This window comes from Hetaerina americana, unplaced genomic scaffold (assembly GCF_022747635.1).
Source record: "Hetaerina americana unplaced genomic scaffold, ioHetAmer1.1.p SCAF_3, whole genome shotgun sequence".
Classification (NCBI taxonomy): Eukaryota; Metazoa; Arthropoda; class Insecta; order Odonata; family Calopterygidae; genus Hetaerina; species Hetaerina americana.
This window is the reverse complement of record NW_027286874.1, coordinates 16,755,212-16,782,760: the sequence shown is the minus strand read 5'-3', so window position 1 is coordinate 16,782,760 and position 27,549 is coordinate 16,755,212. Positions and strand designations below refer to the sequence as shown.

The following is a 27,549-nucleotide window of genomic DNA, read 5'->3' as shown; positions in this document are numbered from 1 at the left end:
ATGTGAGCCATAAGTACTTTAAAGTTTTATTAATCTTCCCTCTCCAGTGAGTAAACAAATTTGTGTATGCAGTAAGCAACTTACATTTCAACTTTACAATTCATTCTCTTGCAACCACATTTATGTATGGTTTATGCTAGTTTGGATAATGAACCATTCCTATTGCATAAAAAAATATTTTGCTCTGTAAGATTCATTTGAGTTAACTTACTAAGAAACACATTCAAAGTTTTTACACTATCAATTTTAAGCACCATTTCCTTGAAAATATAAATGCCGATTTAAAAAATTTAATAAGGCAACTAGCTGCAACATCCTTTCGACATTTTTTTTAAAATTGGAGGCATGTAGAAGAGAACTGCAGGCAATATTGGAATTCTTTTTTGATAACTTTTTCTTTTGAAACAGTTCGCCATGGCATTTCAACCCGACCTGGACACGAGTATTTCATAATCTGGAAAGCCAAGTTCACTGCCCCCGTAAGGAATGTAGCAACTTCCATGGCTTGGGTGGACCTTTAAAAAGAAAATTTTCATAATTTAATTTATACCATAGAGGCGCACACACAGGAGTAGTTAAAAAAAAAAAGCCCTGGAAAATACCCAGAGTCATTCTTGTGGTTAACTGACTCAATGTACATTAAATGTTGCATAATAGTAAGTTAAAATAAGGTGCATAGCTTTGAAATAATTAACCTAAGATTGCTTTTCATATGTAACTGTCAAAAAACTGAACATCAGAAATTTGGCATTTACTTTACAGCAAACTTAAGGATCTGCAAAATTATTGTAGTTACCTTCCCAACGGTGATGGTTCCTTCATGTGGAACACGGCCAACATATAAAACTTCTCCATCCAGTGTGTTACCTCCAGGAACAGCGCCAGCAGGTATATCACTACCAGCACTTGAAATCCATTCCAAATCTGTTCCACAGAGTACCTAGAATATTTTAGTCATTACTTAGTAATCAGAAAGTATTTCTGGAGATTCTTTTTTCATGAACTTATTGGTCAGGCTCAGATTTAATTCTTATACAATCAAGTTGACTGGCATGTTAAGTGATTAATCCAAATATGATTTCAATTACAACTTAAGAGCAAAACGTTCATTACAGAATAAGTAGAGGGGAGTAGGAGGAGTATAGTTCTTTCACATTCATCTGTATTGCTTTCCAATTAAAAGGGAATTTCAGAAATATGATACTGCCAACATGATTGATATTGACATTAAAACTTAAATTCAAATACTTTCTATCTCCCTTCATTCTGTCCAACATGCCCCTCGTTTCCTCCCCATATTGCTAGCCTTACAACCCTCCTGTCTTCAGCATTCCCATGCCAATCAAAATACTCTGAACACCTTATGTTTCTGGGCTGTAGAAAACTTATTTTTACCTTAAACTTTTAACCAATTGCTTCTTAACATCTACATAATCAATTCAAACGTTATGGAAGCTTCTTTGCCTATCAATTCTTCTTCTGATGTTGTAACTAATTTGACCATCTTGGCCCAAAATGCTTCCAATATGGGTAATACTTCCATCTGCTCTAGTTTATGAACTTTTTTGAATTGTTTTGTTTATATTGATTCTCATTGCAAATATAATCACACTGGTTATCTATTTTATTATTTTTATTTATTTACACAATTACGTTGCAATTAGGCAAATTTCCTGGTGGCAACGGTCAGGTTAGGTCAAAGATAACTACTAACAACGAAAATTACATACGAACACAAAAACAGATAAGAGAAAATATTTTGACATAATGACACTTCCACATCACATACAAAATGCCGTCCACATCACATACAAACAATAAATTCATAACTACAATGAAGTTTATTACCCAGTGGCTGCTTTACATTTCAACTTAAAACTTCTAAAATTGGATGGAAAGGGCTCAAACAAACCTCCAGGCAGCTGGTTCTAATCAATTATAGTTCTATTTAAAAAAGAGTATTTTTTCTTATTTGTTTTTTGAGTCCTTATTTTTATTTTGAAGCTATGGTCATTTTTTCCCCTAAAGTTAGGCTTTTCTATCCCCTGCCATAAATCTTCCCACGCTTCGTCCTTTTTAACAATTCTATACATCGCGCCTAACCTACTCCTTTTTCTTCTATTTTTCAAACTCTCCCATTTCAGTATATCTGACATTTCTGTGACACTATCTGTTCTTTTGTACCTTCCGAGAACATATCTTGCTGCCTATCTTTGAACTTTTTATATCTTTTTAATATGTCCCACCTCATATGGATCCCATACTATGGAGGAGTATTCTAGGATAGGGATAACCAGTGCCTTATATGCTTTTTCTTTTGTGGCTACGCTACTTCCTTTTAAATTTCTCATCACCCAATGCAATACTTTAAATGCCTTCCGTGTCAAATTATCTACTTGGACTCCGCACCCAAGATCCCTAGTTAAATAAATGCCTAATGTGCTCAGCAATGAATTTTACAACTTGGCTGACTGGCTAACCTAAGTTGAATCATTCACAAACCTAACTGATTTTTAAGTATTCATGTAAACCATAAAATAAAATCACTGGATTGGCTTTTTGATGCTCTGCTCTTGAAGGAAGAGTTGACATTCTTGATCAGAGGACTATTAGAAGGAAACCTTTGTCACACCCATCCTCTTTACTAATCTTTGCCGCCAACATTGCTGCAGCCTGTGTGCCCTGACCATAAAACAGCTTTTCAGCACTTAATTATCCTGTTAACATTTTGGTTCAATACTTCTGATAATTAGTATTCACTAAAATCAAGTAACATTCGCTCAGTATCCTACTCACCTGGTATTCCTCCTTGCCATGCTCTTCACCTCCCCAAGGCACATAGCATGCTTTATGGTTGGGGTTTACTTTGCCTGGGATTAGTTCTTCATTGTGATAAGCTCTGCCAACAAACAAGTCACAATCATGGTCATTTCCTCCAACAAAAGCATTAGCAGGGATTTCTCCGCCAACAGCATCAACCCACTGGGCAGATGTACAAGCAGAGCTAACCACTGGAGCAGAACCAGCCTCATCTCCCTCTGAAAGATCGATACTTTTTTCAAATTACCTGAAGTTTCTATGTTAATTACAATACAACTTTCATATCTTTTTAGAGTGAAACATTGGTTTTTTATATATATACACACACACACATACATACACACACACACGAATTTATCTGTAAATAAATTAGCATTACATCAAACATTTCTTCAGATGGTTGCTAAATCACTATTTAGCTTGTTACTAAAAAGTTCTAAATACAGTGTAGCCATTAGTGTTGGTATTCTACATTATTAGTATAAGGGCATCCAATGGAAAATTTAATTCTTTATACCCTTTATTGCTTAGCATTGTATCATTAATAATGTATTGTCATAGTGCAAAAAAGAATTTTTCCCATTCTATGCTGGTGACTGCACTTTTCATATTAGAATGCCTTGACTAGCTACAAGCTCTCAATCCTGATTCTGAACTAGTTTAGAATTTGATATTATTGCAGAAACCTTTATTAACAAAGATTGCAGTTTAAAAGTTTCTTGTGCAAGACTGATGTCTTGCCATATTTTTATTTCTGTAGCAGTGAAATTACCTGCTGTCTACAGTTATTAATTTGCTGATTACAATAAATCCACACAAAATCTGCATTTCTACAAAAGATTACTCTATCAAGATTCTCATTATGCCATGATTCCATGATGCCATGCATAAAAATAAGGCATAGATAGTAAGTACAACATAGACAGAACAACATAGTACAGAAAAAGAAAGAGCACGACTTACATGGAAGTTTTCACCTATTCTTCTTTGCGTTAACTACCATTGCTGTTTTGTCATGTTATTTTGCACTCTGTACCACAACACTTTTCTGCACTGTTTCAGTGTTTGAAAAACGGGGAATATATACCACTACATATCTACCACTGTTTTCATCATGCCTAGTGAATTTATTAAGTAGCAACTCTTAGCCTAGCTTATTATTTAAAAGCAATTCTAACTATTAACTACTTGATGATAAATGAGTAATGATAACTGATGACTAGCAAACTAAATACCAAGCAGAGGGAGGTATCATATCATAAAAATGATATGATTTTTTATAGGAAATTGCATGTATTACATGCAGTCCATTAAGCAATCATTTTAAAATGCATTAGTATTTTTGCCAACCACAGTAAAGCTAAAGCACGATAAAAATGAAAAGAAACTAGTTGTTTCAGCATTAAAAATCTCAGTAAATTTGTGGCAATGGAATTATTTTGACCATGCTATTCATTTTAAGATAAAATTACATTATCTCTGGCTTATGAGTTCAAGGGAAGCAGGGACCTAATGGTCTCCAATTTACCTGAATAAAGTTTATCTACCTACCTAAGGAATTAGTTTGGATATTAGCAAATCTGCAATGATTAAATTGGAATAATTTAGCATAAACAAAACTTGTTATAGTTCAATAAATAGCAGTGTTAAGAAGAATCATTATTTGAAAGATGTAGAAGTAACTTAACACAATGCACCATATCCAAGTGCACTCCTGCAAGTAATTCTGCTGGCTTTCATTGGATGTTTCCCTTTTTTAGTTTTGCTGTAGTCCTTCTGGACTCATCTACAGAACTTAACACTATATAATCATGCAGCAGCACAATCAGTCCAAACACAGCCTTGCATTACTGAAGCTTTTACTCAATTTAATGCATACACTCATCCCTAAAGAAAATAAGACATTCCCATTAAGAGTCATTTTCGAAGAGAAGCATCTGAAAGAGTGAATAGGATAGAGTGTCTGGATGAACAAGCGTAGCAACTGTGGTTATAATAGAGGAGTTTCTAGTCTGAAGTACTGAAATGAGGGCTTGGTTAATAGGGCTTCACATATTACCACCAATAGGCCATTCAATGTTTAAATACTTGAAGTAATTATTCACAGAATGAGAACTCTGATAATTAGGTTTTTGGGTAACATGAGATGGATCCTCAAGAGTTGAGTGTACCCTCTACATGGAAAAACTTGCCCAGATGAAAATTGTTAACCTGAAAACCCCTCTATTATTAATCACCCATTTTTTCAGTTTTTAACTATGCTGCATCAACACGAGGACCTATTGGGCTAATGGGTGAGCAACAACTTAAATAATAAAGGTTACAATATTAAAATAACGCTGCATTTTGGCACAGTAGGGAAGAGCCATGCTTGTAAGTTCTAGAAACATTATTTATGAACCAGTAAATACAATTGCCAATCCCAAATTGAGAGATGATCAAATGATGTCAATATGAGGACATGGAACTATTTTATCAAGCTCACCATGAAATGACCGTCACATAAGTTGCTCAGCTATTGAGGGAGGCAATTCCAGGGGGGTAATCCAAACATATGAAAGAAAATTCTCTTTGAATGCAACAGCATGAAACAGTATCGAGACTTTCTTAAAATGAAAATCAAACTGAAACAAATTTACATCACTTATTTAACATTTGTAAGTTTCAATTAACAACCTAATCAGGGGTGCCCATAAAGGAAGAATGGGCCATGGCTCAAACTGCATAATTAAAAGTTTAGAGGGGGGAGTGGTCAAGGAAAAAAAATGGACCCAAAAGCTTTGGGATAGGGGAAAATTTGATAAAATAATGCATTACATATTGACTTGAAAACTGGTATTTTTTATATTTTACTTCATTACCCATCATATGAAAGAGAACATACTTTTCCACAGAATTCAATTGATTAATACTCTGGAAAAGTACATTCTCATTTGATGGATATACAAAATTTACACCAAGTGAGGCCTAATCATGTAAGGTTTAACATCAGTGCCATACAATGTGTGATGAAATCTATTGCTATTAGCAAAATGCTGTAACCAATTCAAATGTTTTATTATCAATGTTTTGGAATGTAATGCAGTTAAATATTATCTTTGCCTCTGTGCTTTATTATAAATCTTCAATCTTCTACTGAAATGGATAGTTGCCACGGAATAACAAATCAAATGTAACTTAAGATGATATGCTAATTTAATGGTAGCAAGACCATATGCACAATTTAGAGTGGACTTGATATTGGGAGGACAGTTTCACTGGGAAGAGGGGGAGATTCAGGAGTTTGGGAGGTGGGCACCCCTAACTAATACCATTTGTTTTAGAAGAGACGAAACATCCTATGCAAACAACACAGACAGGCACATTCTAAAATGATGATACAAGCAAGACAAATGAGATGGAACAGCAAACCATGATGTAACTAATAACACACAAACAAAATTTGAATGCACAACAAAACCTGATAAAAGCCAGAAACTTCTTTAGAGTTGTCTTGTTAGTGTCTCTTAATGGTATGCCATGAAAATGAAGTTCTAGGAAATATCATAATGATGGTATTTTTCATTATTTTCAATGAAGTTTTCAGCTTTTTATAGGTTTTAATAAATTGCAGAGGGATAGAATGCAGACAAGTAGATTTATTGAACTAGTACATATCAAGTTCCAGTTTAAGGAGTCATGCTAAGTCCTCAAAGATTGATTATTAATACATTTACAAATTTATGTTTTCATTAACTAACTAGCTAAAAAATATTAATTAAAAAGGGTAATAATACTTCGGAGTGTATAAAACTGTGTCTTCACCTTTTTGTTCTTAGGCCATACTTTTAAAAGTCTCACTTCTCTTATAGCTCGTCCAGTCATCCATTAAAAACAACCTTTTCCAGAGTAGATATGCTTTATCTTTTTATTTGCCAGAATCGTACGAACTACTTAGTGTAATGAGAAAACTCATTATGCAGTTATTCAATTCTCTAGTCATGCTCATTTAACTATGCTATATCATTTATTAACCAATACATTTGCTATTTGGCTGTTGTATTGAGATTTCATTGCATTAATAATGTTTTCATGTATTTAATCTTTTCACATTTAATTTTTATCTCATTGTTTAAATTATGACAGCAAAATGAACTTTTTTTCAAGATGCAAAGGTACCCTGAAGTGCTGAGTGTGGCTCATCCCAAATAAGAGAAATAAGTTTTAGTACACTGTTGCAGCCATTATAGTTGAAAAAGCTTGATGAACCTGGATGAAAACATTTGGAGGGCCATATTTTGCACCACAATTGGGTAGTTATATTCTAAGATTCCTTTCTCTTGTTGTTTAAGAATCATGGTACTCATTTAGTTGAATGCACTGCAGGAGCTTTTTTTAGAAATGTGTTCATGAAATATAATTAGCTGATAAGTCCCCAGCGAGCCAGCATTTAATATTGACTAGAATTCAATTGTTCCCAGCTCAAGTTTGTGGAAGGTCATGTTTATTAAATGAAGAACACAATGTATCTTTCCACTGTCCTCACTATTTGCCTTTGGGACATACTACTCATTAGTCAGGCCTCTCCCTTGACATCCCTGCCCCCCCTTGACAGATGTTATACCGATGAACCCTGAGCTAATTAATTTTTCTCATGGATAAATGGACATATGCATTTCAGGATTCTCCTGTCAGTTGGGCAGCATAGACTTTAAAATGAAAATAAATAAGGATATATCATCTCAGTATTATGAAAATTTTAACCAGTTAACAATTCATATGAAATTCAGTATAAAACATAAAAACAATTATTTTAATGATTTCCAGAATATGTAGACCGAAATATTGATAAATAGGCCATTTTAAATGGTTATTTTTAATTAAATGTGTTGAGCATTTAATCTGATAATGTTAGAAAATTGCTCCTATTATGAGTCACAAAAATGTGACTGACCTTTGATCTTCCAGTGTCCTCTGGAGCCCCAAGCAGTTCTCACTCCAATATGAGTGACTCCCACTTGGTCTGGGTCATGGTACTCAAGGATTGGTGCAGATGCTGCACCTCCAGGTAACACAGAAACTTTCCCATTACTCCACTTCACTCGAAAACGTTGAAATGCCGAATCTGTGACTATGCCAGGGGTTTCAGCTGTAGCGCGATCAGGTTTGACACCATCACGTCGAATAGCTGAACGCATATTTTCCCACCCTCCGATGAACACTTCAATGCGAGGAAATGCCTCATGGTTTGCAGGAGTTGGAGATGAGATGAGTGCAACGTGAGCATTGGATGGACAGCGGACATCCAATGTCACTGCACCACTAGGAACTGGCCAAAACTCATACTGTAGTTTGTCAGGAGAGTGGATGGTGCGTGAGCCTGGCGATAGGTAATGATGATAGGAAAGATTGATGATGGAAAAGGAATAATTGGGTCAATGGAAAATGGAAAAATGAGATAATGACCTCAAATTTTCAAGAAAAATTTGCTGTAAACAGATTGTTTACGAATAAATTTGGTGATTGCATTATTAAGGAAAGAGGTTTTAAAGTGGGATTTTTAACGTCATATGAAATATGGGGGGTGGGTTACATAGAAATGAGGACTTGAATTTATATCCTTGATGACGAGGGATGCTAATTTTATGAGAGAACAGCAAAAAACATATGCATGAGAAATCACTAGGAAAACCAAATTCCTAAGGAATTGACATCATCTTAATGGAAAACAAATAAAAAATAATACAATCAGTTGATCATCTTCACATCTTTTGGGATTGCCAAATGTTTATGCTTACACACTATCCATACATAAAAATCAACAAACAAGACTGCAGTATTAGTCTCACCCTCAATGAGCCATTGACCAGTTGCACCCCAACCAGTTCTAACACCGTAGTGTCCAATTGGAAAGGGATCGGGATCAGCATACTCTAGGAAAGGCGCAGCTTGCCCTCCATGTCCCACCTGAATGGTTCCATCTGTCCACCGTACCCAAAACTCACGTTCCTCATCTGCAGTCACTACATTGGGGGTCTCAGCTTCAGCCTTATCAGGCTTCTGACGATCACGACGCAAGGCAGACCTACAATACATTGCTTATTAGTACATTGGGCATTTTGGAGAGTGCTACTAACAAAATAATTACCTGCACAAGAGATTTTAGTTTGGCAATGACAACAGCATGTTGAATGAAATGATTGGTTGACTTTTGTGATAATTTCTCAGCAATTTTTCATGGTTATCAACTCAGGCAAATGATCGAAGCTCTAAGATTGAATGAACAGAGAGCTGAAGTAACGTTCTGTTTTCAGTTCAGTGAAGTATCACTTCCATCTTAACTATTTCTCCATAGTAGATTACCATTTTACAACCTTCGACATTGCCTTGCCTTTGTGAATCTGTTCTCTTAATCCAAGGAAAGATTTTTTGCATATTCAAATAAAAATTGTTTTATATAATAATATATGAAATTCCAAAGTTTGTATTTCCATATGCAATTTTCTGGATTTTTTCCCCTGGAAATCCTTTAAAACTTAGAACTCAGAAAAAATCCACTGAAAGATAAAATTGGTACAAATCATGGATACAAGAACTTCCTAACTCATGGTACTACTAGAAGTTCCAGTCAATTCCCTGAATAGCGAGTAATTGTAATCAAACAACCATAAGACATAAAACCTATCAAAAATGGAGATGATGTGGAGTGAAAGGCAATTAAACTTAACTATAAACAAGTAATTTTCATAGAGAGACTAAATATCAGGTTGTATCTTGTTTTCCATACAGTAAGAATACGAGTGTTTCTTTAAAATGTTTTGTAAACCATATCCAACACCCATTAATAAATAAACATGCTTCTATAACCTGCAACTATTGTAGCAGCAATTTTAATACGAGGTAGTACCCAACACATCATCCCTTATAATATATATGCTGGATTCAATGGGCGACTGAATATACTATAAATTGTCCAAATGTCACCAATTGCAGGTAAGTAAACTAATTCGCATTTGGTTCGACACTGCCACATCTTACCTGAAATGCAACATCATTGTATTATGCACATAAAGTAGACTAAGGTATCTCTCCATCATCGGTACAACAGGAAAATTTTTACGGTCCGGTCAGGGAAAGTAAAGTTTATACAAAAATCTATGTCGATCACATTACATTGATTTATTCATTGGTGGAAAGTTAATCATATCGTTAACCGATTAATCATTTTTTTTGCTCACTTAGTATTGCCCCATCCTCCAAGGAAGATCTCGTACATAGGCTCACATTCAGATGGACCAGTGGTTAAGGCTATATGGGCATCATTTGCTGCTTTCACTCGGAATCTCAAGGATCCCTGATTCAGCGGGAAAAAGGTATATTCCAACCTGTCTTCTGTTTGTACCTCTGTAAGGAAAAAGTAAATTTGTCTTATATTTATGCATACAATTTTAGCTTTCCTTAATAGAATGCAACTGAACACACGTATACATGTATATCTTTAGAGGCATTATTTGTAATATAGATCAACACCAAAATATACATGAAGTAATGGTTCAAAAGAAAACATACTCGTGCAATTTTCAAATAAATAAGCTAGAAATTATTTAAGAATTGTGCTTTGGCAAATTACATTTAATTGAGAAATTGAGGGAATGACTTAGAAACAGCAAAGCAACATTTACAAAGCAAAATATTGGTAGGAAAGCCCAGACATGGGATAGAAGAAAGTGAAATAACTTGACTAAACATATACATGAAATTATAAAGAAGTAATAATCATTGCAGCTATCTTTCCAATTTTTACCAATGTATTTTTAACTGATTCCCTCTATTCAAACGTTTTAATATTTCCCATTAATATATATAATTAATGTTATATTCTGAAATTGATTTTTTTGCCTGTAGTTTACTGAAGTGGCTCCTGCTTTATCTTATGCCCTCAGATTTTGAATATATTGTTCCACTATTCAGTAACATGTGCACAGTCATAATTGTATGTGCAGCCTAATAACAAATCTTTAAAAATTACCAGACCAGAGCTGTTACCAGACACACAGCAAGGATGCTGGTGATTCACATTTGAATTCATAGTTTCCTTATTGTTATTTCTTTTACTATTCAGGTTTTAAATAACAAGTATCACAATCCCCTCGATATCTTGTTATCTCTATCTTATCTCTATGAATTTAAGTATGAAGTTCTTATCATTAGTTAGTACAAGATCAATTTTATTCTCTTTTTATATATTCTGGTTGTTTAGCTTACCAACTGATGCAAATCACATGCAGTAATGATATTCATTTAGAGTACAATTTTGGGCCTATTAGATCAATTTTTAAGTATGTTGTTATTTTCTTCAGAAATATCATAGAAAATGTTAGCAAATTTAGGATCAGACATTTGACAGTTGACTGGCAATGGGTCAAATGTAGAGTTATAAAAATCATTCACACAATTTAACTCTCATGTGAATAGATTGCCAGATTTTTGCTGCCCTCGGGGAAAGTGCTCAAACAACAGTGGAAACTCAAGGGAAATATCTAACATGGAAAAGTATTTTTTTGCATATCTCATTAACGTTTGTCATCTCACATTTATAGATATACGTAACCCAGCAGATGGGTGAGAATTCTCATGTTTACCCGATTTGCCGCGTTACATACTCGTACTTTTGATTAGATGATTTATGGCGGAAATAAATTCCAACGATTCTGTGGCTTTGAGGAAGTTCTTGATGCCCACCATGCGTTACTTTTCACAGATATTTATGTATTGTATGTTTTGCCGTAACGCACATAGGTGGGTGCGTCAGAAAAGTTATCTACAGAGCATTGGTATAAGGGATTTCACCGTGCTATTATTATACTAAACCAAGCAATTCGGAAAAAAATCGGCCATGCACGAATTAAAGGTCCGTATCTGGAAAGAAGGATTGCTAGATCAATGCACAACCGCTCTCTCTCTACCGCGGCCGGTTCCTGGAACTGTACGATGTGTACTGCATTACGAACACCATGGAAAATGCCACGGAATCTTTATGGGAGATACCTTAGTTATGTAAATGACAGCATATTAGTGGGGCAGTTATAAAGATCCTGATTCCGGTATGTCCAAGCTAGTAATTTTTTATTGGATAAAAGTTTTTGGTCCCTCATCCAAATTTTGTTTTCTTTTGGCATTTTCCTCTAATACAAAGCTGTTAGCGATGTATAAAAACATTCCAGGAACCCATGAAGAAAGTTTCTCGTGATGTTTCCGACAACTAAATACAAATATGTATCTCGATTTTGGACGTGTACTGCGTAATACGACTATCAAATAATAATGCTCTAGTACCGGCATCGTTTCATCTTTCTTTGTTTCAAGTCTTATCAGAGAAGACCAGGGCAGGAAATGCTACTTTATGAGTTTTCCGTGGTTACTACAAACGCTGCAAGCACGACTTTCCACTTTTGTTGGGCAACTCCGTTTTACGGCTACGGCATGATGTCATCCCCAAAAATAAAACGAGTGACCTCTGCTGTTATTGACTTCGCCTCTTCCGCAGAAGTTTGTTTATTTATTTTATTTATTTAGCCTTAGTCCGAAAACAGCACTATTTGGACTTTACATCGGAATATTAACAGTGATAACAATGGAGACGATCTTAAACATCCAAGCCCTAGGTGGAGGAAAACCCACCCAGGCGGGAATCGAACTCGCGATCCACGGTTTGGCAGACGCGGACATTACCCCGCCGCACCCCGAAGCACCTATACATCGAAATTATGAATAAACAATTTTTATAACCCTGCTTTAGGCATTGTTTACAGAATTACAAGTGGAAATGATTTTGTCTTTAAAAGTTTCACACTACGGCCAATCCCCAACCCATCGTCGCAGATTCGATATTGTTTCATTTACGTATACTTTGAATGAACATCTATGAATTAAGATGGACGCATTCCTTTACGCTATGCCATTCTACAAAAAATATTTCATTCCCATTGGCATCATACTTTGGAAAATAATTCATTGTCATGAAAAAGTAAAGGTTTAACATGTTCGCTAGGCCTAATGTTTAGGGGAAAACATTACAAATTTTTACGTTATTTATCCTTTAAAGGCAATTATCGCGATAATCAACCCAGAGTGAATTTGATAGGACAGTGGAGCTCATCTCGTACTAACAATAAGTCTAACGACCGGTCGCCTATCAGGGCAGGGGAGCCAGTTACTTTCCTTGTGCCGCTTCCAGTTCTCCATGAACATCTGGTGACCGAAATATTACATAGCTTGAATGAAGCTGCGAGTGATCCGAGAGATCACCCGGAATCAAACCCAGACCCTCCTCTGTACCCAGTGAATTACCACACCCATCTTAATACCAACCTAGCCACAATCTCTAAATGTTAGCTGGTTACTCTTGTTGCTTCTATTCGGTTACTATTTGTCTATTAATTTGACAAAAATAAATAAGGATTTTCCTTGGTCCCTCCGAATCTCATGTAAATCTATTTCAGTTCCTACGAATAGAAAAAGGAAGTTTCGATTCTTTGCTAGTAAATAAATGTAAAATGACTTCCAGCAAAGTAGTCGAAGAGCCATTATTTCCATAATTCCTTAATTGGAATAAAATGAATGAAAATCACGACGTCCAGCTATAGCCATTCATAAAATTGGTCATCGTTTCCGTCGGCCTCCTCTGACTTGATTCAATTCTGAGTCATCTATGTTAATCAATCCACCTTGCGTCATCGGACTTCACGGAACAGTGAAGTCATTAACTCCACATGAAAGTTGACACACAATGGGCATAATTAGGTCACCCCAGCTACGATTGAACTCCAGCAATTGTGTGCTCAAAATCAAACTTTAAGGCTGTCGTTCGGCGTAAATTAAGTATTATTTATCTATTCCATTGTAATGTACTAGCATTTTGTTTTAGACAGACGGAAAATAGTGTACCTACTGCGAAACTAGAAGACTTATTCGCCTTCATTCAAATTGCACGGTCCACGGTGATTTCGGTCCTCGTGGGCAAGTAAAAATCGCGAAGTATCTGGATGACTCATTCGCTCAACACTCACTGCGATTTTGATTTAAATTCCATTCACTAGGTCGGCAATTTATAACCTTTTAATAGGTTAGTTACATGCAATAATCACCAGCGCAAAATTAGTATTTCATTTTTACACAAATGATTCTTTGAAGTATCAGTTTTGCCATAAAAGCTGTTTAGGCGAGGGTATAAATTATTTTGGGATATGCGAGTTGAGAAGTATCGATTTGTGTTTAGTGAGATTGGTTTCTTTCAGTGATTCAGCGAAAATATTTGCATTTTATCGTTGCGTGTGAAAATGTCCACTTTTTCTCTCTAAATAGGCAACAGATGAAATGAAATTTGAATTTTTAATGAAATTTCCGAATTTTTAATGCGTGCAATACATATATGCCGCTGCATTGAACGGAAAACTGCTTAAACTTAAAATCAAATGAGGGGCACTTTGAATGTTTTCGGCTAGTTTGTAGTTTCTTAGTTTCCACAGCTTGGGTTCCAACTTAATTCATCCACAACACCACACTGGCAACAAATTGTCATTCTCCTTGACTGAAATGATAAAACATTTGATTTGCCATTAAGTTCTTTTAGAATCCACTTAGGTACCACCTCTGCTGTGGATTTTTTCATGTAATACCAAACAAACGGCACAATCATATCGGAATTTATCATCTCTCACTTTAGAAGTTGCATCAGTCAGTGCTACCCATAAAGAAATGAACGGAATAGGCCCTGCGCCAAATCCCTTAAAGCGTCTGACGTCAGCCACTTTTCACTCTCTGCTGCCACCCCCCCCCCCCCCCCACTCTGCGGAGTATCCTCATTCCAATGAATAAATAAGTCAAGGCCAACTCATCGGCAAATGGAGGGATATGCTGTTTCTCTCTTCCTACAATATTTTTCTTTCCCGAGCCTTGTTCCTGAGACTTATTTCCCACGTATAGTTTCAAGTACTAAACAATCTTACGCTCTGGATTGAGACAAAATAACGCATTTAGGAATATTTGATTATTTTTAAAAGAGTATATTCAGTCTTCATGGGGCAATGATTGATGATTACCGATTATGCTCACTAAATTGCCAGCGCGTATGAAAGAGCGCATCGTCAGACACTGACAGCAATCTACGGGTATTAACAAAAGCCACAGAAGCCTGACAACCTTCATCATTATAGAAATGTCACCTCGATCGAAGTCAATTTCCCTATTCCGATGTTTACCCGAGTTCAGTGCGCATAAAATACCCGAGTCTTAAGTTGTTAATCTCATTTCTATCAGAAAATGTAGTGCATGTGAGGTTATTTCGGAAGCACGCGCCACGATGTCATGCGAGTTTGACCGACTGAGCCATTTCTTCAATTTTCGATAAATTTAACAAAATTACGATTTATCAGTAATCTCATTTTTAGCCCTAATAATTTTACCTAATATCGATTACATATTCAAGCATTCAATTTCCGTCATCTTATTTTCTTTCCAGTAGCTCCCAAATTTTTGTGCAATCTGTTCAGTCATTACATCATCAGTACCAATAATAGTATGTCAACGCCATTTTTTCCATTTAACAAGACATCAAATTGATCTTTCTTAATACAGATTATTGCGCCCATCTGCAGCCCACACTATTGATGTCAATCCGCCCGGTTATGTACACGTACGTTGCCGGCGAAGCTGACATTTTGTAATCACGTAATAAACAACTATGAACATTGAGATTGGTTTTGGAAAATTTGGATTGGTTTATGAAAAACCGCAGATAAGTAGATACTAATCGTCGTGACTCAATAGATATGTTCAGTGGGCGATTTCTTTTCCCTTGCCGCTTGGATTGTTGAATTCTTCACACGATTCCGAACCAGGAACAAAGGGTAGATAAGAGCTCCAGCTCACAGCCAAAATTCATTGGCAGGATTACTAATGTAAAATAAATAGATGGAAAGTGCCCTCGAAAGGAGCATGCACAGCGGCGGTCCTCGAATGAGTTAACATAGCGGGTAGGTCATTGGATATTTAAAAACGAGTGTATTTTGAGATTTTTGTAGTTTTAAGCACGAAAGAGCTACTACATTTCCTCAGTATATCTTCGTAACACCCTTTTTCTTTCAACTTTATATTCATATCATTTTGAAATAACTCGACATGATAATTTTCCGTTGAAGAGCATTTATACTCTTCATAGTATCTCCGTGCGATAGGGATGTGAACGGATCAACGAACGTATTTAACTTATAAAATGTTAGCTGTTAGCGACTGAGCTCGTCTCGGTACGACAACGCAGTTGTCTCGTTAACAAAAAAAATTGGTAAAACTATAAATAGTCTTAGCAGCTCTTGCCAAACTCTTGCCATTTACACCACGTAGGAGTCACTAAGTTCTTAACACTAGGAAGGAGTTTCATATATTATTCTCATATGGCCAAAAACTGAAGTCCCTTTTACAACTATCTAGGAGAAAAATATGTTTCATGCAACTATGTCGCCATTCATTGCTTGAAATGAACACCGCAGGTTATTATTACTTGGTTGTTATCTTAACACCGGTCAATAATCCATATCTCATTAAAACTGCTCTTGCATTAGTAGGCGCCTTTTTTCAATGCAGTCCATATGAAATGACATTTATTTAGGTTAATCTTTTACTTAAAATAATTTTATTCATTATTTGACCGATTCGTCAATCAAGCGGTTATAAGTCACCAATGAAATCCGGTTTAAGGACTGCTTCAATAAAAATATCCGTGATAATTCCCTTTAAATTATCGAAAACTATAAATTTAAGTCTCAATTGAAATGTTTAAATGGGAGGAATACATTCACAAGATAGAAATCTTCATATTTCCGAACAACAAGCTTTGAACGTATTTGCTGGAGACTAACTGTTGTGGAGGATCTAATAGCTTTAATATCATACTGGAACGTACTTAAGTGGTACTACAACCTCTGTAGTCATAAAGTCATACAGCTTTCAATAAAGCTTGGTTTCAACTATTCAACCCCAAACGCACCCCAGTCGTTAAAATATTCATCATATAAAAGTTAGACTTTGGGATGTCCCTAACGAACGTTACATGTCTTCTGCGCATTGGTAAGGTACCTTAATATTCGTTAGAATATTAATTCATTAATAATGATTTAAGGCAAATAAAAGGAAGATTAACAATGCGCAGAAGGCATGTAATGTCCGTAAGGCACAGTCCCTAAGTCTAACTTTTATATGATGAATATTTTAATGACCGGGGTGCGTTTGGGGTTGAACATTTGAAACTTCCATCCTGCATTCTGCTTATCTAATATCCTCCTTTCTATCATAGTCTTAAATCCTATTACCTTTCAATAATTCTCCCTCCCATTTTTCAGTCATTTTCGGATTTCCCGTCTTTGCCCAAAATTATTTAAATTTAATTTGTTTAATAGTAGTATTTCAGCGTTTTTCTTCTCTATTCATTTCTATTACTTCACCACAGCCACATCTTCAAAGCCTCCAATATACGTTCACGCGCTAGCCTCAAAGATCATGCTTTAGATTCATAAAGCACTATACTTCTGATTTGAGAAGTTCTGTCGGTACAGCGTTTCACGCAAGAGCAAAATCTAAAAATGAATTACGTCGAAAGGTACGCTCCAATTTTCATGTGCTCTTATTTCTCGTTTTATGTCAGTTAAAAATGGACCTTTTATTGCTGAGATAATAATCTCTGAGAATTTTATACTTGCATCTTGGGAAATGCTGAAGTTGAATTCTGTAATTCTTGAAGAATGTTAAATTTCCAAAACAATACATGGAAGTAGAACTATAAGGAACTCGGGAGTAATTATCAATATTGACCATCCTAAAACAATTTTTTTGCGGCACTCAGTCAGTACGACTAAGTCGTTACGACTTTTCAATCAACTGGAAATTAAGTGTGGTAACCCTCAAATGAAAAAAATTAGTTTGGTGAACAAAATTCAACATGGAAAGCCTTTACTTCGCGGCGTGGTTCATGTAGCTTCGGTCTTGAAATTTTGCCTTCTATTCTTCACTCACGCGAAAATTAAATTAGCACCCCATTGCCAAACTGACTGTACCGCTAAACGCAAAAACTACGCGCAGAAACTTAACGCAACGAGCACTTCCAATCACTACTCTTTCCTTCAACATTTAGATGTGCACGCATAATACACTGGTCATGGCGGTGTTCGATCAGATTTGATGAAAAATTTCGGTCATGATTAAAATAGAATGAAGTACGTGTAAGTTGTTTGCCTGCACCACGAATTTTATGCCGAGGAAAAACAGCAGTTTCCTTTTTTCCACTTTAAAAATTGCTCACCTGTACAAACAATGGCATTTATAACTGTATAAAGCATTGAAGACATAGGAAAAATATACCTTAACCCTTTCAGTTGATCCGATGGAATTTCAGAACATTTTTACGGCATTGAAAAAAAAATAAAAAATATTTGATTGGGTGTGAGAGGAATTCGCAGGGTCTTCTACTTCTTTACCTTCTGATGAGTGGGCAATTGATAATTTTGGGCAAATGAATTGCGGAAATTTCCCTTGTGCTAATCCGTAGTTTCGTCTTCGGTAGTCAGTTTGCATACACATACGAGGCTGACCTTTTACACTCGCGAAATATTTGTAACAAACCTTTTGCGATGTTCCAAAAGTCATTCATTTTGTTCAGCATGCCATTGAAGAACTAATCCAATTGCTACCGTAAAAATGCGAGATGAAATGGTTTGGTGTACATTATTTATGCAATTATTTATTATTACTTATCTACTCATCTTCAACGGTAAGGGATTTCAATATTTTTCCCCGATGAATGTGGGTCAGGTGCTAAATATTACTTTTTAAGTGTTTATGGCGCTTCCCAGTCCCCACACTAATGGAAAGCACGGAAAACATCGAGTTACCACTGATTACCAGTTTTTTTCAAACTTAGTAATTCACATTTTTTACACTGGCTCGTTCTTCCAAATATCGAGTCATGCGAAGCGCCTTAGCCGTTCACAGCAGCTTTCCCTCGGAACAACGAGCACACTACCCTCCCACTCAAGTCTGGCTCTCCTCTTGCCCCCACTCAACCGGAGTCAAGGCCGTTGCCCCCCGAGAGCATCGGACTTATCTCACAGGGCTTATAGCAGTTCGCAGGTGGTTCCTTTTTTACCGATTGGAAACGTGGTGCGGGTTAAGGAGTCCCCAATTTCAGCGATAAAAACTATAACATGATGCGGCTGTGACGAAACGAAATACCCATTCTCTAAAACTATTTCTCCTTAACCAAATATGATTTTACATACTTCTTCCGGGGAAGTCAGTTTTTCCCCGCCTAATTACGGAAGAAATATATTTCATTCAAACCGCTGACTCATAGAATTTTTGTGGTGCATGAAAACCGTCCCAGAAGAGGAACAAACGACAGGTCGGATCAAATGGGAATGACCGCATCAGGTCACAAAGATTAAAAATTCAAACTTGCCCGATCTGGAACTGTATCGGGGATGCATCAATCTTGTGCCAATCGAATGGGTTGACAAGGCGGAGGTGGGAAGCTTGGAATACGTCATTTTGTTGCTTTGTCATTTTGCCTTTGCCGTTTCGTTGCCTTGTCATTTTGGCGCCAAGTGGTAACCCCGAAACGGGTTACCACTTGGCGCCACATAGTCCACCGAAAAGCAGTTTCCGACATTTAGAATAATTTTTCAATATTGAGCACGTCTATGGCGCTCTTGTGAGAGCACTTTAATCTCTCCTTTGCATCTCCAAGTTGATGTGCGCTCTTTGCGCTTGAGTAACATCAGAGTAGGAGGCAAAATTTCAAATAGTATACTATACATGGAGCATGGAGGAATGAAATAAAAAACTTTGGGAGAAATGATTAGAGCTGTATAGATGGTCATTTTGCTTCCTGAAATGGATGACTTTCACTTACTTTCTATGCCCTACGCACGGAGTCTTGCACTGCTGCATGGCCCCTACATGCCAATAAGGTAAAAACTTAATTTCCCCTTAATTTCGAAATAAGACATCATTGGCCCATCGGAACCACCCCTCATCACCTGTCGCCCAAAACCTATTTCACAGAAAACCAGAAACCTGAAAGTCCAGCACCATACAATAAACTGACATTAAATTATTCCTTTTTATCTTTTATGTTTCTTTAGTTCAACAGCGCTGCGCTTGCCTTCCCTTACCTTTCATTAAAACAAAAACATTTCACCTACAGAAACACTGGTAAGCCTTAAACCCCCAGCTCATAAGCAAGCACGTGATCGTGATCAAACCCTCATAAGGGAGACATAATTGGACGATTCATGAATTAGCTCTAAAAAGGACTACGATCGTTTAGACGAAAACGTCACTGTCCTGTAAGAAATCTTTGAGATTTTTAAATTAACCTTAAGACTGGACTTAACGGATCATATTTCGATCATATGTGGTATGTGGAAATTGTTAGTGTTCAATATGTTATAGTGTTAGAATTGGAATTCCCATATTTAAGTATAAGTACAGCGATGTTCCGTTTTATGTGGTGCCGCATGACCTTGTCGCCAGCGTTCGTACTAGTGCGGCAATACAAATTAAGAAGTTCTTGTAATCATTTGAATTGACAGAAGTATGGAGGCACGGGAAATTATAGATAACCAACATCAAATACTAGTTATATTACTGTTACTTGGAATGTAATTCAACATTTCATACCATTTATCACACATTGTTTTACAATAGAGTAAGAAAATAAGTTATCCAAACATGCATTGGACATTATTAAAAGAATTTCTAATATCTTGCGTTACTCGAAAACTTATGAAGAAGAATGGTCTCATTCAAAGGCTCCAGACCATGGGATCGATATCACATCACCCTACCTCTATGTGACCTTTCCCTGGGCTAATTTGCAAATTCTCGCTAGCAGAGAATCTCACGAGCACTGGGCTTCGACGAATGATTCTTGTTCCGATTGATTACACTCAACTTTATGTGCAGAATGGTTATTTCAAACGTTTCCTGGCAGAAAGAATTAAGGAGGATGCGCGGCGAAAAAAATTAGACCTAGTAGGTAGTGCCAATGGTGAACAAACTACGATTTTTATATTTGATCCCTTAGTTCCCTTATTTAATATATGACAATGCAATGAAAAAAATATTTTGCTTATAATTAGACAATTATAAACATAACAGTACCACGCTTAACTAGGTGGAATTCCTTCATGAGGGTGGAGAAAAAGACAGCTGTTTCACATAAAAAGGTTTGTTATTTTACACGACCATGGTTTCAAAGCGGTCACATGATAATACGCAGTATTGAAACCATGATCGAGTAATGTAATAAAACATTTTACGTGGAGTACGTCTTTTTCTTGGCCCTCATAGAAAATCATAAATTAGAGCTACAATTCGCCAGACAGGAAACTATAATTACGAACCTTTCTAATGAATATTTAAGTAACCTTACTCATTGAGGGGAGAGGCATATTGAAGTGAATTATTAAATTAATGGGTCACTGTTTCTGTACGCTGTGGCTTATTCCACTGACAATTTGAGATAGTAGTTTCCCTGCTTTGCAAAGAACACAAATATGGGGAAAGATTCATGAAGTTTATTGATCCCCTTTTATATTAGCAGATCACAAAAACGTTTAATACGTCTTTTCCGAGAGCATTAAAGACTATCCAGGGTAAATCCATCAGGTGATTTCCTTTTATCTTTTGAAAACCTTATTGACCCCGCCCCAAGACATTGGACTTCAACCATTCCGGCGGCTATTCCCATTCTGTGCTATCGATTTAATGTGGTTGTGGTGAGTAGCCGTCCGCCCTTCTGCAGGAAGACGAAAAGAGCGAGGCCAAGCCTTTCTTCCTACGCGTGAGAGTGTAGGTTTCTTCTCCGCTAGTTTCTCCACCAACGCGTGCCTACCAGTCACTCACGGGCGGGGGGTGGGGGTGGGTGGCACCAATGAATTCCTTGAGGCGGCTGAGTGGAGGAGCAAGTGGATGAATGAATAGTTATGGCGTGAGGCCATTGTAGCGGGTAGAATGCTGTGGTCCATGCTCGACGAGTTTCTTTAATGTGTCCCGAACCTTGGGGTCATACAGAAAACATTCTTTCACGGCAAGGATTGTTTTATTCCCAGGAGTTTTTCAGGGTTACCGTCGTTGTCGTGCTATTCACCATCTATATCCAGATATCGGGGTCCTGTGGCCGATTGTTCAGCGGCGAAGCAAGATTACACGAAAATTACTAAGATGATAAAAAGGGGAAGTATATGAACCATGACAGCAATCCGATCATTCAAATCATACCTTTCCCTTGTTTCCTTAACGCGCCTTCTGGGGGCAAGAGGGCAACTTATACCTAATAAAGCTCACCAATACGAAGTATGTAATACTTCAGATCGATAGTATATGAAAAGGATGGGGTGCTAAGGAAAGGGATGTGTTCGGCTCCGAGATTAAACTGCGCAAAATAACCTTGGGAGTGCACATCTAAGATTGCAAGAAACATGGTAGTACTCGATATGAAGTGATATCCACACGGTAATCTAGCAGGGGTAAGATTGCAACTACAGATTCTCAGATACTATGAGAAAATTCTCTCTCCCGTTCAACCCCTACTGCCCAAAACATTCTTGTTTCCCGTCCTGCTACGCTTTTTCCAGTTTTTTTTCTGAAAATCCCGGACGTTATCAATTCGTTCACGGCATTTACTAACAAAAAATGCAGAACATCGAATAAATTATTTTGAATCTGGAAACTTGAGATATCATGTATTATGACAATAAATCCAAATTCGTGGGGGAAACTGATCTGGTAAGCAATTACAACAGATTCTCCCCATGAAATGGAAATTTATATTTCGAAGTCTTTCGAGGAATCCACCCTTGAAAATAAAAAAATCGCCCTGAATTAGAATAATCTACCGCGATAGTTTAAAGATTGCATAAATGAACACGTTAATGACAACTATATAATTTAGAGCCAGTCGCATTTATTTTCATTTCTCTCGGGGCAAGGTGAAAACCTACAGCAGGCAAAGTTTTCAGAGAGCCTCTTCTATCGAGTATATCGTAATTGGGGAGGCTTAAGAACAGCCTGTTCCAAATTCAGTGTAAGGGCAGAGTAATGATTATGTCGTCTTTTTCTTAACACTTTTTCTCCTGAAATGCCCACCTTGAATTGGGCAAGTTTGAATAGGTCCTATTTCTTGGACCATGTTCACATTAAGTTCTGTTGCATTTAGAAGTTTTAGTTGGAATCATGATTACGCTTTTCGGCAGAGTTTTACACAGTGTTTAGTATTTGGTATTTTAACTTTTTCCAGATTCGTGGGAAACGAAGCATACAAAGCGCTCCACAGTATGATACTCTTACTGAAAATTTCGGACCGTAATCTTATTACTTAACAGTTATTTCCACACAAATGGTACAAGATTAGTCTAATACAAGTAAATGTGAGTGTACTAACGTGAAAATAATGGTTAAAATTATTTCATTCGCCCTCAAATGTTTAAACCTTATTAATACATGAATCCTAAGCAAAGTTCTTTGAACCGTTGAATGGGAACTTGTTTATACCACTTTAGGATAGCACCGAGACCAAAGTTAAATTGGAATTGGGCCGTGTTTACTGCACTCCGACCAGAATCGAATGCTGAAAATGTGAAATTTCAAAAGGGTAGCAACCAGTTCTTATGCTTACAAAGGCATATGTAGTCGCTGATACGATATTTAAAAAATATTTATGGACGGTGACATTGAAGAGAAGCAACTTAGAATCTTGGAAGTGCTGTGAGAGACAAATTTTTCCAATTGGATTGCAAGGTCTATTTTTAAGTGGGCGTGGAATTTTCTCGATCCGCCGCCCCACTCGTGCCATCTCTTTCGCCGCTCCCAACCCTGCCTCCTCTTGCGGCGTGCCGCATTGCGAGAAGACACGGCAGCACCCGGGCGGCGCGCCGCTTCGTCACTGACGGAAATAAAAGGGGCAGGCGGCGCCCGCTTCCCACTCCCACCTCCCCATCCCACAGACAAACGTCGCCCCTCCCAACCGCCCACGAATACCTGCCGTGTAACGCGAAGAAATGAATTGCAGTCGCTTACTTTTTACGCCTACAAGATAATTCTATCGAAACTAGGTTGGCCATATGTACCCTATTTACTGATTTAAATTTCTCTTTAAAAGAGCTAATTTGAGGTACAAAACTCAACATGTTCAGCATTTAGGACAACATTTTCCCAGTCTGCTATATAATGAATATCTAAATGATAAATATAATTGTTCCGTCTTTGCAATTTGTTATGCGATCATCCCAAAGCCAAATAAAACTAAAACAAATTGTAAACACCATTTGCCTAGTCCGGGAGAACATTTCAATGCATATTAGCGGATAGCTCCTTTAAAGTTACTCTAGCGGTATCTCCTGCAGTTATTTGATTTATTTCATATAATGCTACCCCAAAATCCATCTACAACAGCCCAAAACTTATTTTTATATCTGTTCACCCTCTTAGTCACTAAGATCAGGGTTTATACCTCAGGACTAAGGAAATTTATAAAATATCCCGACTCGGTAAAACCAGCGAAAATGTGATACTTCAAACCACCAACTAAACGGAGGGAAACCATGAGTGTTTAAATGATTTGTTCCAGTTCCTTCAGTAGTTGCTGTTGGTCACAAATTCAAGGCTATTAAATGGGCAGCGGTAGCGAAAACTTCACCCAGGTATTTGTCGAGAGCTTCAGAGACCCAAGGTTTTATCATAGTAAATGTAGGAAAAACAGGAATACTCCCACGTCGACCAGCCAAGCGATAATGTGAATCAGCGATGCATAACAAGGGAAGATGGGAGGGGGACATGCGCCGTGTCGTGGCTGTCTTCCCCTTACCTCCCCAACCCCCACTCCTCGCACCTTTGCCATGAGGTCGGATAATAGGCTATACGCTGATGAATTTAGTTTCGTCGTCAATGAGAAAATTCGTTTTTTTCTTGAATGTAAATTTACCGTTATGACGTCATGATTTTCAACTTACGAAAACTTCTTTATCTGAAAATACGAGTCCTTTATTTTGCAATTTGTAATACCCTAGGCGAAGGGCTGTCGACCTTAAACCTTGTGAGATTCCAGTAAGAAAAACTCGATTGCCACATATTTCCAAGAAAATTGATTGTGCCCAGAAGCCGTTAAATGCCTCGATTTTATTAAAAGAATGCAAACTGGAATAAATGCATCATCCAATAAAACTTACCATTTAACTGACGAATAGAAACCCAATGCAATGGCTTTTCTGAAAAACGTCGTAATAGAAAAAAATAAGTTTTTATGTCGTCAAACATCGAACCGATCTTTCTATGAAACGGCAGCTCGATGGGGGAAAACAAAGAAGGGAAAATAGTTGTTGATTCAAAAGGAACGCAGACGAAATGTGAGACTAAGGTCGTGGGGGGGGTCAAGTTGAGGCATTGGAGGCGTTCATTTGAAATACATTCGAAGATATGCCGTGCTTGGCAAACTGGGAAATCTAGTGAAGAGCGACATCAAACATTTTAGTTCTTGGCATAACTATGAATTTATCATCTCGCAATCATTGCTCAAATTCGGAGTTAGTCTTCAACAATTACAACTATTACTAGTTTCGAAGCATTGACCAAGCATTTACAAAAATGAAGGCGAAATGGCGATGCATCGGTTTGACGCATGAAAGAAAGAAGGGAAGATGACGATGAGCTTGGGCGGTTGAGGTCAGGGAGGGGAGGGGTGACTTGCCGAGGAGAGTGCTCGAGCCAGCGGAGGCGGCGACGCGTTACGTAGTCTAACAAAAATCCACCCTCCCCTCCCTCCCAACCTGCTTTACCTATCCTTTCCGAGTTACCCACCGACGGCATCCATGAACGAGCCGTGCCTGCCGCGCACAGTCCAAAATACATCCGAGGAAGAGTAACACCATTGATTCAATGAATGAGAGGGAACTTAGATAATCAATGTCGGGAATTGGTGCGACTCGAGCTCAGAGCCTTAGGCTGTTCCTGGTGGACATTTCGAAAATGAGATGACGTTTAGTCTATCTGCTCCCATCACCTTTGGTGCGAGTAAAATTCTGCCACCGAATGGTTTAAGGATAATTTCACAGTCACTAATACGTTAACTCCTATCTTATCGTGTTATATAGTAGTTCTTTGATAGTTCAATGCAGTGCTGAAGTTCCTATGCGTCATCTCAAATGCGCTTATGGAAGGCCATCAATATAGGTGCAGACAGGGGGTAGAAGAAACGTTAACACCTGCGACCTCTTTTCAACCAATATTTATATTGGACTATATAAGAAATAACAGCAAGAAAAATCTCCAAGTGAACTATTATGCGTTAACTGTAAACATCACCCTACTATGCAGAAAGAAGGTATTAAAATGAAGTCGGGCCCACGCAACTGCTGAGAAAGAAAACTGGTTGAAGAGGGGCCGAAATACGGAGAAGCACAATGGCATGGGGAAGCGTATACGATTATCTAAGTCAACTTTTTGAAATCGTCTCATATTCAAAGCGTTTTTCAAAGGTAGTTTGTAAGACGTAGTCACTATTATAATCAATAAGTAGGTTGATATGTACATGAAAATATCAAACTACAATTAAAAACCCATTACTTAAAAGGCGCTCCTTGGAGAGTAAATTACGACGCGAGTTGTTCACAATGCCGGTTCAAGAAGAAACTTGAAGAATGCAAATGATAAAATTGAAAGCTCCTCACACCAGTTGCTGATCTATCTTGTACGAATGCCGCCCTAATGGAGCTAACAAGCAGGTTCCGCGGAGAGAATGCAGTGGAAGTGTGGGGTGTGGCTGAACTTAGCTTCGTTCCTCCCAGGTTTTTAGTGGACGCCAAATGCGATGACCCAATGCTTCTTAATCCAACAGTTTCGACAACCGCCATAAAATATAATTTCAAAAATTTACTATAATTTGTGACGCATACATGAGTTACAAAAAAAGACAACCATTACTTTAAGAAATTACTTGTAATTTCGAGTTGCTTCCTGTGCAGAAGACATTCAGATGAAATTCAAACTTGAATATGAAAATCCAGTGTCAGCAGTAAATAGAATACAAACGTCCCTCGGTAACCATAATTAATTACTTAATTTAGATACCAAGAGCATCCTGATGACGCTCACGGACATAAAAAGGGTCTCCGTTTTCACTGAATGGCACTGGCACAAAAGACATTTCAATCGGTTTTTTAAATAAGATCCTCCTGGTGAAGAACATCCTCCTTCGAATTATTCTGCTTTTCGATTCACCGCCATGCTTAATACCAATGATGCTTTACACGTAGGTGGGGGAGTGGCTCGCATTGCGGGATCGTAGGAGGGAATGACCGGCCGGCCGGCCGGCTTGACCATATCTGGCACTATGCTATTGCGACGGGCGTCGACAATCGTAACTGCTTAAAAAAAATTTCAAGACGAAATTCAATGAGCATAATGCTGCCTATACACACTGAAGTTACGTTAATGCCAAGTGGATTTCCGCATTACCATATACTTGGTCCGTATTCTGCGGGTACAATATACATCTGAAAGGAAATACTCTTGAAAAAACTCACCTCTGACCATTTTCAGGCTTGGTAGAATTTCTCTTGCGCTGAAACCTTCCGGTGCGGTAGCCACAAACTCACTAGGCTGACTGGCAAGGAGCAACTGCGCCACGAGACGCCTATGACCAGG

At 37.5% G+C, this 27,549-nt stretch overlaps 1 protein-coding gene across 1 annotated transcript; it reads right to left on the bottom strand.

The window, feature by feature from the left end:
• Positions 1 to 12: 12 nt before the first annotated feature.
• On the bottom strand, positions 13 to 27,549 carry LOC139690835 (uncharacterized). The gene is made up of 7 exons (XM_071588430.1): positions 27,429 to 27,549; positions 10,038 to 10,203; positions 8,649 to 8,884; positions 7,754 to 8,179; positions 2,797 to 3,038; positions 797 to 940; positions 13 to 515 (listed from the first exon to the last, which is right to left on the bottom strand). The coding sequence occupies exons 1-7, from the start codon at positions 27,436 to 27,438 to the stop codon at positions 423 to 425; spliced, it is 1,317 nt and encodes a 438-aa protein (XP_071444531.1). The 5' UTR covers positions 27,439 to 27,549; the 3' UTR covers positions 13 to 422.

What these genes read in the sequence shown, in the direction of transcription:
- LOC139690835 (XM_071588430.1), bottom strand. An exon ending in TGGTCAATGGCTCATTGAGG is followed by an intron (nt 8,180 to 8,648) that starts GTGAGACTAATA and finishes ACCTATCGCCAG; the next exon opens with GCTCACGCACCATCCACTCT. An exon ending in ATGGCAAGGAGGAATACCAG is followed by an intron (nt 941 to 2,796) that starts GTGAGTAGGATA and finishes AAAATATTCTAG; the next exon opens with GTACTCTGTGGAACAGATTT.